The sequence below is a fragment of the Lampris incognitus genome, chromosome 12 (genome assembly GCF_029633865.1).
Source record: "Lampris incognitus isolate fLamInc1 chromosome 12, fLamInc1.hap2, whole genome shotgun sequence".
Classification (NCBI taxonomy): domain Eukaryota; kingdom Metazoa; phylum Chordata; class Actinopteri; order Lampriformes; family Lampridae; genus Lampris; species Lampris incognitus.
In genome coordinates this window covers 29085919-29098891 of record NC_079222.1, presented here as the reverse complement: position 1 = coordinate 29098891, position 12973 = coordinate 29085919, and the positions used below count along the sequence as shown (strand labels likewise).

Sequence of the window (12973 nt, the reverse complement as noted above, 5' to 3'; positions counted from 1 at the left end):
ATCAGCCGGTTTCCGAGACATAACGTCTTCAGACACATCAAATACTCCCACCAGCATGCAGCACACCCACCCAACCTCCCTTACAGGAAGGATATCAGAACACACACACACACACACACACACACACACACACACACACACACACACACACACACACACACACACACACACACACACACACACACACACACACACAGTGGGCAAAATGTGAAGGTTAACGACACGTTTGATGGATTAAAGGATGGTGTGTGTAGAAGTACATACATAAGGAGATTAATTAAACCTGTTCCTTCTTTACCACAGCTACGGGGCTAGTTTATATTGCAGAGAGTGCTAAATACTCCTCCTGCAAGGTGTGCTTGCAATGTATCTCTGTTGATAACGGGGGTCAGGAATGGGGACGTCAACGTCTTTCACGTGGCGGGGAAAGCACCGTCCCCTTTGACCGAGTGCTGATGTTTAACATCCTGCCTGTATTTGCTCGAGAGTGGAGGCTGCGAGTTCAAGAGTAGATTCTGAAAACTCTGCATGAACTGAAAACATCCTGGAGTTCACCGAGAGAAGCCTGGAGGTTGGAGCTACGCAACACACACGCACTACGCTCTGACAACCCCAGCATTTATGTGTATGGAAGTGTAGTGCGGAAAACTCCCATCAGCATTTTCTCCTCCCCCAGCACCGGAGTTGATTTATTACAGTGGAACTCTCTGGGATTCACTGACGCTGGGCTATTCTCCAGTCCGTCTATTCTCTAGTCCATCAAACGCCCTCATTTAGTAAAAGAAAACCATTAGATAGCAAACTCGTCCATGAAAGGATGTATAGTGGAATTTGAAGACAATTTACATAATATATGATGAAAATGTACTGTAACTACCGAATTCCGTACTTCCATTATTCCATCCCATTATTCTAGTCCATTCCATTATTATTGTTATTATTATTATCATTATTATTATTATTATTGCAGATTTTTTTCCAGCAGTAAATGACTGAAAAATGGATTGTGTGTTGGGAACGATGCAGTGTAAAATTCTCAGGAATTAATTTAGCTGATCCCGAGACAAACGTCACGGGAGGTTCCCCACTTCATGTATTTGTGTCTCCACAACATTTGTGTTTAACTTTACTCAACTCTAACAACAAAAGATTTCAACGCAGGCAGGGAAATATTGCTTGCTTGCTCATCAGGGAGTAACACTTGCTCAAGTATTGTGTTCATTTTCTGGGAATGTGTTAAACATTGTGTGGACTGGCAAGTGATGATGGCAAGTGAGATTTTGCCAGTTGGCTGTTGCATTGCATGTATGTGGTATGTGTGCTTGAGTGTGTGTGTGTGTAGCAATACCACAAAAGGAAAAAAAATAGCAGAAAAAAATAAATTATATATAGTTTGGATTTAAGGACTAGATGAGCTTTTGTAGGCTTGGATAAATGTTATGTTCCTTATGGAAAACCATGTACTCGGGATTGCCAACTATTGTATGGAGTCTTTTATTAGATCACTCAGGTGAAATACTAACTAGTCAACAAGGCACCTAAAACAAATGCTGGCCTCAGCGGATCGCTTTGGCAAACACAATGAACTCAGGTGCTAATCTCCCGGTAAAATATTAACGCTGGACCACAGCTTGAGATGAGGGATGACTGAACTCTTGGGAAGGGAATGCTCAAGACTGTGCTGGAGGACAGAGCCACAGTTAAAAAGGCAAGCTTGCAGGATGAGGCAACCAACAGAAATGATCTAGGCTAAGTGATTTAAGAGTCACTATTGGTCATCAGCTCGCCAGTGTCGCTATTGCTGTGCAGTTGTGAGAGTATCCCCTCTTCTACGGCTGGCCACTGACACTCCCATGACCCATTCAGGGTGGTGTCTCCTAAGGTGCCTTATTTAAACCCAGGGTCCAGGGTGTCCCGTGACAAGATGCAGGATCATTTCTTCGGATCGTACCCCTCCCAGTCTATCAGATAATGGCTGCAGCTCTGCAGCCAACAGGAGCCAAAGATCCGCTTCGCCAGGGGTAAAAAAAACCACTGGCCCGCGGGCCACATCCGGCCCGTGAGGCAGTTTTGTGCGGCCCATGCTATTTTTAGATTCATTAAGAGATCCGGAACATGTATCCATTTTGCATACTACTTTCGTGTTTTTGTTTTAAACGTTTCTGTTTTTTTTTGTGGGACCCCGCCCCCCCCCTTTTCTCCCCAATTCTGTCTGGCCAATTACCCCACTCTTCCGAGCCATCCCAGTCCAACCCCTCCGATCCGGGGAAGGCTGCAGACTACCACATGCCTCCTCCACTACATATGGAGTCGCCAGCCGCTTCTTTTCACCTGACAGTGACGAGTTTCACCAGGGGGTCGTACTGCGTGGGAGGATCACGCTATTCCCCCCACTTTCCCCTCCCCTCTAAACAGGCACCCAGACCGACCAGAGGCGGCACTAGTGCAGCAACCAGGACACACACCCACATCTGGCTTCCCACCTGCAGACACGGCCAGTTTGCAAGGGATAAGTCTGAAGTGACAGTTCACTACTAAACATGCAGAGGAGTATGATCGGTTCAAAGGCGAGGAGAGGGAGAGAAAGGCAGCACACTTCCAAAAAAGTCTGTCCTGTCAGCAGAACTTTTCCCCCAAAGCCGAACAAGACTGTGATGCAGATGTCGAAGCTAGCTATGTGGTAAGCGAGACAATAGCGAAGGCTGGCAAGCCATTCATGGAGGGACAGTTTCTGAGAGACTACATGCTGCAGGTAGCGAATATCGTTTGCCAAGAGAAGACATATTCATTCGGAAACGTCAGTCTCAGACCAAATACAATGGCAAGCTAGTCTGACTGGCTGGTGATGAAACTCAGATATATATAAATATCTGTGTTTCATCACCAGCCAGTCAGACTAGGTTGGTATAGTCAGAAAGGCACGAACTGAGGAAGCCTCTTGGATGAGAGGCGAAACATCTTCACGGATATATACCAAGTCCAGTTGCACTTGATTCAATTCCTTTGGATAACCATGACCTGGATGTATGAGAACATTCTCAGACTGTGGTATTTGCATCACACACACTCTCACCAATGGAGAGAAAATACTCCACAGTGGAGCCAGAAGCACTTGTGTGTGTATAGGCAACAGAGAAACTGAGAACTTACCTGTGGGGGGGACACTTTACACTGAGAACAGACCACAGCCCCCAGACCACTCTCCTGTCATCCACAGGCCAAGGCAGAGCAGGCATGAGCATAGCCAGATGGTCAGCTAGACTCATGGCATTCACAAATGACATCCAGTACAAGCCAAGACGAGAAAATGTGACCGCTGACTGTCTATCTCGCCAGCCACTGCCAAGCACCGAGTCCAGCCTGGAAAAAGGATGTTGAGGCTGTTGCACTCCCTTCTACTCTCACTGCAGTAACCAGCACAGAGTTCAAAACTGCATGTGCTTCTTGCCCTGTTCAAACCAAGCTGCATGAACTGCTTACTTCCAGATGGCCTAAATCAGCAAAGATGCTGGAACCTGTTTTACAGCCATACTTTAAAATTAGCTTTCAATTCAAGATGACTGTGTGATTAGGGGCACCAATCACCTGCTGGAGCCAGCAAGTCTTCCACCAAGACATATCTCGCTCGCACACGATACTCATTGGTGCATAATGAGAATGAAAAGGAGGTTGAGAAAAATCTACTTAAAATCTACACTCGGACTTCTTCCCTGCTGATCTTGGTACAGTCAGTGACGGACGTAGTGAAAGGTTTTACCAGGACATTGTGACCATGGAAAATAGGTAGTATCAGGGCAGCTGGAATCCATCAATGTTGGCCGACTATTGTTGGACACTGACACGAGAGGCGCCAGATGCTGAGGGCAAACGAAGATCAGTTGAACTAACACAACATGTCAGCATCATTATGTGGTTAAACATGTTAAATTCAATAAAACATATGTTAATGTTTCTCCAAATCCCTACGCGATACAGCAAATATGAAATTATTTTTGCTTGTAGCTTGACATTGTCTATCATAATCTATATTTTTTTTCCGAGGAGCAAAACGTTTGAAAAAGATTTGTTGTCCAGTGATAATTTTTGTTGATTTCTTCTACCTGGGGGTTTGCCATTTTAACTGTGTTTGCTCTCTGTTCCAGGTGCTCCCTCTTTCAGGAGTCTTGCTATCAGTTGCAATTTTAGAAATGTATAAGTGGGGTGGCCAAGGCTACTTTGGGGGAATACAAAGATCAGGGGGAAGAAAATGCACGTAATTGTCAAAAATTACCCCAAAAAAATGATATATTGGTTTGGTCTGTTTATTACATTTTTATGTTTATAAACACTGGAGAAAGACAGACCAGTATTATGATTAAATATGTGTAAAGAAAGCTGTAAAAAGCTTTCCACCAACAAGTCAAATTCTTGGATATATATGTGAAAATATTCAAAGTACACAGTCAAAAAAATCAGAGATGATCCCTTTAAGATGTGCTTGAGCAAGACAAAGAGCAGCTTAACTGCTCCTGATGAGCAGGTTGGCACTTCTCGTGACAACCTCTGCCAGTGGTATGTGTGAATGTTATGTGTGATTGACAGGCGTTGACTGTAAAGTGTTTTGAGTGTTCTGTTGAGTAGAAAAGCACTTTATAAATGCAGTCCATCCCATTATCATGTGCAGAGACAAATATTAGCTGGGAGAGTCTGTGAATAGCCACAACATCTGGAGAATACCCAGTTTCCCCTCGGGGATGAATAAAGTATTCTGGTTCTGATTCTGATTCTGAATGAGAAAAAAAAAGTTCACAGAAGTTTTTTGACAGACTAAAACTATAAAGGTACCCAGGGTTACCAATCAGATATCAAGGACCCCTTTTTATTTCACCATTGCTTGCTGGGGCACAGTGTACATATTCATGTCCCAAGTGCAAAAGAAATGAGTGAGCATGCTGGATATCTATTTGGAGACTTTCAGGTGAAACAATACATTCTACGCAACAAGGCTCCTAAAACCAATACTGACCTCAGCACAGACCACCTTGGCAAGAACAATAAGCAGACATGCAGCTAATCTCATGGGGAAATATTCAACCTGGACCACAACTTGAAATTGGGGATGTCAGAACCCTTGGCAAGGCAATACTGAAGACTCCACAACCGGAAGAGAGAGGCTACACAGTTGAATAGGCAGACCTCCAGGTTGTCCAGGTGGAGGCCATCAGCACTAATGAGCAAAGTTAATCGACTGAGTTACTATTGGTCGCCGGCTCCCCAACACTGCTAACGCTGCATGGTCACGAGACCGTAGGCCATTGAAATCCCATCACAAACCCGGTGTCTAATGTGAAAACTGCATGGTTGTCATTATCAGTATGTCTGCTTTTTAACGCTAGAACGACCAAGACGGTCATTATGACCGTTTTAGATTTTCAAAGTTTAATAACGTTGTGAAAAGAAAAGAAAAAGATACAGACCTGCCGCTCCCTGAACGCTCCTAAAATTTAATTAAAACGAGTTTTAGATCAATTGCACAAAAAAAAGTTATGATAAAATCTAACGACCATGAGCGGTCAAAATGTCCGCTAATTTGCGCGTGATCGTGCGGTCGTGTTGGTCGCGTAATTTCCTTCGCGAAGTTCATCGCTCTGTCCTTCTCCAGGGCAGAGTCATAGTCTAAACTGGGTTTTTGGTTATTGCCAACATGTCTGGGTACAGACGCCGTTACAGACGCGCCGTGACCACCACCGACGCGTGGCAGTATTTAAAGGCGCTGGACAGCGGCCATTTTAAATCGTTCAAAAAATAGTTTTAAAGTTGTTAAAATGTTAATTTTGTTGTCACTCGTTTCGTAACAGACACACTAACATATGTAATGCATTAATATCTCAATTGGGTATTTATCTTGACAGAATTTAGAGTTTAAAAACAGTGGCGGTCATTTTGACCGCCTATGGTCGTTCTAGTGGTTTTTAAGTTCCCCTCCGGTCGTTGTTTGGGACTGTTTCAATGTTTATTTTCGGTTCTTTTTTTTTTTTTACATTTCACGTTTTATAGGCCTTTTACGTTTGTTAGACTAGCAGTATGTGTTTTCTGTTTTCCGTCACTTTTTCAATTTTGCTATTCAGGTTTGCAGATGATACAACAGCAGTGGGTCTCGTCAGCAATAATGACGAATCTGCATACAGGATGGAGGGTGAGCAGCTAACGCCTCTCGCAAAACAAAAGAGATGGTGGTTGACCTCAGGAGGGCCGGCAGGCACCATCATAGGCCGCTGACCATCGATGGCGCCGCCGTGGAGAAGGTCAGCAGCATGAAGTTCCTGGGAGTGCATCCAACCATTAACACCTTGGCCATCGTTAAAAAGACCCAACAGCGTCTCCATCCCCTCATGGAGACTTAAAAGGGCAAGGCTCCCCATTCCTGCCCTCACCACCTTCTACAGGGGAACCACTGAAAGCTTTCTAACCTACGGTCTCACTTCCTGGTTCGGGAACTGCAAAGTGACGGAACACCACCAGCTGAGCAGGGTAGTGAGGACAGCTAGCGAGATCCTTTGCGCCCCCTCTCCCCTTCCTGTTGGGGGGGGGGGGTCGCAGAGCCTCCAGCATCTTGAAGGATGCCCACCATCCTCCTCACAACCTGTTTCCCTCCTGATGCACAGCAGCATCTGCACCAAATCCAGCAGAGCGCTAAATAACGTCTACCCACAAGCAGTCAGGAGTATTAACAAACTGTGCCCCCCATCCACCCCATGGTCATGCTCATCTCCCCCCCCCCGCGCCCCCCATCAGAGCTGGTCACTTGTTGACAGACACCAGCTGTCAACATCTAAACTGAAATGACACTTCAATGGACCGTGTTGTTAAATGTTTGTGATTTTTGTTTTGTTCGCTTTGTTTTTATGTTTAGTGGTATTGTTTTTAGGGAATTCTTGGATGTGTATTTTCGTCTTTTCTGTTGCACTGCTGTGGGCTGGGAGAGAAGGCATTGCATTTTGATGAAAATGACAATAAACTACAACTTGAATCTTGAATCTTGAAGTTCGACAATGTCTCTCTGAGGTTTAAATTGTTTAGTTGTTAAAATGTTAATCTTGGCGTCAGTCGTTTCCTAACAGACATGCTAACATATGCAATGCATTAATATCTTAATTGGGTATTTATCGTGACAGAATATAAAGTTTGAAAACAGGCGGTAATGTTGACCGCCCATGGTCGTTTTAGGCAGGAATGAAATCCTGGTCGTCTATGTTTATGAGCTGATACTGTGGACATGCAAAATGAATTTCTTTAGAGATTTGTAACTTAAAGATTTGTTATATATATATATATATATATATATATATATATATATACACACACACACATATATATATATATATATACATATATATATACATACACACACATATATATATGTATATATATGAATATATATGCAAATTTAGCAAAATCAGGTCATACTTTTGAAATGTTTATTTTATTCATTCTATAACATTAGAACAATGTAATACATGACGCTTTAAAAGGGAGATTCATATTTCGTTTATCTACAAATTTAAATTGTCATTTAAAATATAAAAACATAGATGCTGGCATTCCTTATAGGAATATTAATTTAGTTATAAGTTATTCATCAAGTGAGTAAAATCTATCAGAAATACATTTCCTATGAGGATATGTCTGGCTTAGTACAAGTAATGCTGCAGGAGAACTATTTGCTCTACTACAACACACTTCAAACCTAGAAAAAAAAGAAAATCATTAAAATGAGAGATCCCACCGAGTGTCGTTTACTGCATCATTGCACGTGGGCTATTTGATGCGCTTGTTTTAAAGCTTAATAGACGCGAGTATCTGCTGAATCGTTCTTTACTAATGACTGTCCAAAAGGATCCCAAACTAATTAGCATAACTGCTCGGCAGGCAGATCTAACAGACAGATACAGAACAAGTCTGGTCTTATTACTTGCTATTTATAATGACTTCCTCCGCGTGAGAGAGAGGCGTGCTCTGACATCCGCCATCTCAACGCGATTAAGTCCAAATCCTGCCTTCCCTGAGCAAAACGCTCCGCTGCTGGCTGAGCACAAACAGCAGATGTGCTGCTTCCGGTGTCAAGCTCCATGTGGAGTATTATTAGTCAGACATCTGACTTTAGTCTCGCACAACCTTAGTAGCTAAGCTCCAGCTTCACCTCTAAGGGGTGGAGACAGGAGCATGAGAGTCTAATGCGAGCTTTGCTGACAACCATCAACCGCCATGCCTGTCTCTTCTTTCCATAACATCAGATGTGAATAGTAGAGTTGCAAATGAATATAGTTACAATGGATTGATAAAAGTCTCAATGAGCACATATAACGAAGATATCAGTTTAACAAACAGGATGAGTTCAGGCTCTCTCCTCCTCCCATGTCTCCATGGTGATGGTGGTCGCCACCTGGACACTGCTTGCCTACTTGGCATACCCCTCATCAAATTTCCTTTTTTTATATATCTTATAAATCTATATGATAATGTTATCCTGTTTTAATGTTATATCCTTCTATCTCTAAGATGTGTGATTATTTTTATTTTATTTATTTATTTTTGACATGGGGATGGTGGTCGTGTGGCTCGGGTCCTGGGCTGTTCCGGTGGTGTCTGGATACTGCTTGGCATCCTTCTCATCATATTTTTCATATATTTTTAATAATTCTGTTATCCTCTTTCAGTGTTGTATTATGTAAATTGTGTAAACACAACATCCATTGCACGTTGCCCGTCCTGGGAGAGAGATCCCTCCTCTGTTGCTCTCCCCGAGGTTTCTTCCTCTTTGTTCTTCCTGTTAAAGGGTTTTTTGTTTTGTTTTTAGTGAGTTGTTCCTTATCCGATGCGAGGGTCTAAGGACAGGATGCTGTGTTGCTGTAAAGCCTAATGAGGCAAATTTGTAAGTTTGTGATACTGGGCTATACAAGTAAAATTGACTTGACTTGTACCCATGATACCCTCAGTTCTGGTGCGCGTGCAGATTAAAGCACCCGCTCCAGTCTGTCCATGTGCACTGAGTGTGCACCACTGTTGCGTCTGTTCAGTCTACATTTTTGAACTTAAATATATCTGTGGGCAGGGTTTCATTTCGTATTTGTCATAGATAGTAGTAGAGCGTAACTGTTCCATGGTACGGTGACATTTGAAAGTTTTACAGGGGGCCCTCTTAATTAATCAGACACGCTCTTCCCCTAACTTCAAGGATCTTTCCGGTTAAAACTGCAACCCGAAATATTTCTCCAGTAATAAATCATGATTACATTCATCTAGACCGCGGAGCCAGGTTACATAACACATCCCGACTGTCATCTCGAGACACTCTCGAGTCTCCATGCGCCGCATTTGGATGTTTTTGAATGGGTAGGAGGAACAGCGTGCAGCAGCAGACGTGCCCACGTGTGGGAAACATACCCAGCAAGAAAAACAGATTGAAATGTGATGCCAGTGTGGCCACGCTTCCGTCAGACAGATGATCCATATAGCTGTAGTTTGAGGACACTTAGTCTGCTGTTCAGTCTCCCCGCAATAACAGACTATTTACTGGTGAGCTGACAGCCACAAAGGCTGCTACATCTTGTTTGTAGTCCACAGTGATCAGCATCAGTAGGTCTATTTCTGTCTGGCTCCTACATCCAATTGGAAGGCTGTTCGACGGTGCTACTTTGACTGACTGTCCAACAGAATCTCCACATCATCGCTGCATTTCAAATGGTGCATGCAAAATCTTGCTGATTGCAGTTTTAAATCAACCAGACAAAGCTACATATAGCTCATGATCAGGCTTTTTGCACTTTCTGTACTTGCCTCTAGTTCAGATAAATCTTCAAAAAGCAACGAGTCGACCGTAAAAGGTATTGATGGGGTCGTTTCCATCATTTAGCAGGTTTGCTTGCAAAATCTTTCACCCATTTTTGTAAGCTATATGGCTGTCAGGAAAGCACTCTTTGCAGTGTGTGCAGCAAGAACAAAGCCCCTGACAAGTCTGGCTAGGAAGCTACTCAGCAATACCACAAAGCCATACTTCAGCAGATAAGAGTGGCTGCTTGCTGTCTGGATTTGAACCATTCCCTCATTTGCACCCTGCAGACACCCCTCAGTCTAAAGACACCGTGAGTACTGAGTATAAATGCAGCTTGTCATTCATATTTAATAAACGATTTCATGAGTATAAACATTAATATTATGGTGTAAGATATCTAATATTATTAATACTCATTATTGCTAATACTACTTTATAACCTTAGTGATAGTCCTGTGGACCCTGAACAGGACTCCCCAGACGTTTGTGCCCCCTAGAAATTTCTCAGCAAAAGATAAGAATTAATACCCGTCATTAATTTAACATTGGTAATTACTTTTAAATGTGAAGGCAAACCTAAGCCCTTTATGTGATGATTTAACGGATTGTGGAACATTTCTAAAAGAGCTTCATATCAGGTACACTACTAACATGAAATTGTTTGTAGAGGATCTTGTCCCTTATAGTATATAAACTGACTGAACACACGTCACAAGCATCCTGGCTAGCTAACCTTTACCTCTCAGAGCAAACAGGTGGTCGATTCGTGCTGTTTGAAATGTGTGTACCGGAAGAGCATCTTCAAATAATTATCAAACACCGTAATTATGAATTTCTTCTCACACAAGAAGCTCACTTTCTTCCGAGGGTCTAAGGACAGGAAGTTGTGTTGCTGTAAAGCCCACTGTAGCAAATTTGTAATTTGTGATAATGGGCTTTATAGATAAAATCGACTTGACTTGACTGGACTTTCTTCTCTAGGGAGATTTAATGTGACCACAATTTGAAGATGCTGAGCAGTGACCAAGTGTTTTTAATTAATGATTAATACTAACTGGTATTATTAACTGGCCAACAGTTTTAAACGAAATATTAGTGTTAAATTTCGTGTTTTTATCTTTTCCATCAGGTTTACAGTTTGAATACAGCGAAAATGGACCCCACAAAGCTGCTTTTATCGCTCTACTTCAGTGAGTTGTGTTCACTAACTGTGACCAGATCATCACTTTCGTGTGATAAGCAGGAAGTTGTGATGGACTGTGATGGACTGGCAGCCCGTCCAGGGTGTCTCCCCGCCTGCCGCCCAGTGACTGCTGGGATAGGCTCCAGCATCCCCGCCACACCGAGAGCAGGATAAGCGGTTTGGATAATGGATGGATGGAAGTAGAAAGTTCACCTCGATATCAATTGTACTTGGCAAACAAAATCGTCCTGCGCCTGAACCGCCTGAAGGGCTGTGAATGCTGGGTTTCCGGCGTGGCGCAGCAGTATGGGTCCTTCCAAATGACTTTGCATTTCTCCAACTGAGGTGACGTTCACTTTTAAACCTACACGCAATGCAGTGTCATCAAGGACATGGCTCAGCGTGATACATGTGCGGCTCCTCATGTTCCTCACGCCAGTCCGCCATCACTGTGGTGGACCGGCGGCCTGTCCAGGGTGTCTCCCCGCCTGCCGCCCAATGACCGCTGGGATAGGCTCGAGCATCCCCGCGAGCCCGATTGGGATAAGCGGATTGGATAATGGGTGGATGGGATTCCTCATGCTTTTTTCACTAAACTGTTTACCAAAACAAAACCACATTTAGCTTCCCGTCCTAACTGAGAACTTTGAGTTTGACCCCCCCCCCCCGCCGCCCAAACAAGACACAAGTCGACATTACTCCATCAACACCGGGTACTTCAGAAACTTTTGTTCACACCTTTCTAACGGCTCATTTGCGTAAAGCGTTAAACATCCAGTTCGGGTTTCAACACCACACAAAGCGCTGACAGATAAACCCACTCGCCACTCACCCCATCCGGTCTCGGCAGCCTTACCTTTCTCAAAGATCGGAGCACCTCGGCCGCTTGCTCCGTCTTGTGCTCCCGGAGGAATTTCTGGATTTCTCGGATCCACGCCACCCGTCTAACGTACGGGCTGGGGCTGGTCTTCCGCAGCATCCCCGGTATCCTGTCGGACTTGAGCGTCAGGGACGTAAACAACAAGTCCCCGCCACCTCTGGCCGCACTTCTGTCCGCCTCCGCCGAGCTGTCATGCCTCTGCCGCCTTCTCTTGGGCAATTTGGTTTCGAGGTCGAGACTTCTCTGCCTCGTCAACTTGGAGCCCATCACTTCGGGAGAGACGCCTCGGCGTGCTCGGCTAAGGAACGGAGGGTGCAGCGGCGCACGTCCATGGCGCTGACACTTGAACTTGTAGGTGGAGCGGTAAGGAGCCGCATTCCCGCGGCGTGGGAGAACAAGAAGGCGCCGGTTCCCACTTCAACACGCCGCTTCTCACTTTGACGATGTTGGGAAGTTGAGGCGCCGCTCATGTTATAAACCGGAGTGACAGTGATGTGGGTTCAACAGCCCGCCTTGCCACCCCGTCAACCCCCCCCCCCCGTGTGTGTGTCCACTCCTCCAGCACACCACACTCCGGGGGACTTGCGGTATACTGAGGGCTCGAGACTCGCGTTCTCCTCCTCCTCCTCCAATCAGATCGGGAGTTGCCGTGTGGCGCTTGGAAGTCGTCCAATATCTGATCCAAAGTCAGCCATTACGAGCTACCTTTTGGGTAGTGAACGTCTTAAAGCAGGGGTTCCCAAACTTTTTTTTTCTCTCTCTGCAGGGTCCCCCTTTTTTAGATTAAAAATATGTTCAACCCCCCCCCCCACGCACACACACACACACACGCACACGCACGCACACACACGCACACACACGCACATCAGAATCATGTTTATTGGCCATGTAGGTTTGCACAAACATGGAATTTGACTCCGGTTTCGTGGCTCTCTTAGAATAACAACACTACAACACAACAATTTTCAGATATACACAAGTACTGACTTATACAGGCGGAAAAAGAGGTGACAAGGTGCAATGGTGCAGAGAATATACCCACATAATACCCACATAAACACCCTCAGGCTGACAGGGGCGTGGGGAATTTTTTTTATCT

At 44.4% G+C, this 12973-nt stretch overlaps 1 protein-coding gene across 1 annotated transcript in view; it reads right to left on the bottom strand.

Annotated features, from left to right (window-relative positions):
• lrrc75bb (leucine rich repeat containing 75Bb) overlaps positions 1-12402 on the bottom strand; it is a 54470-nt gene extending 42068 nt beyond the window's left edge. The window contains exon 1 of the mRNA XM_056290974.1: positions 11851-12402. Within this exon, the coding sequence (XP_056146949.1) occupies positions 11851-12141 (291 nt within the window). The 5' untranslated portion in view covers positions 12142-12402. The remainder of the gene's footprint in view (positions 1-11850) is intronic.
• Between the last annotated feature and the right edge of the window lie 571 nt (positions 12403-12973).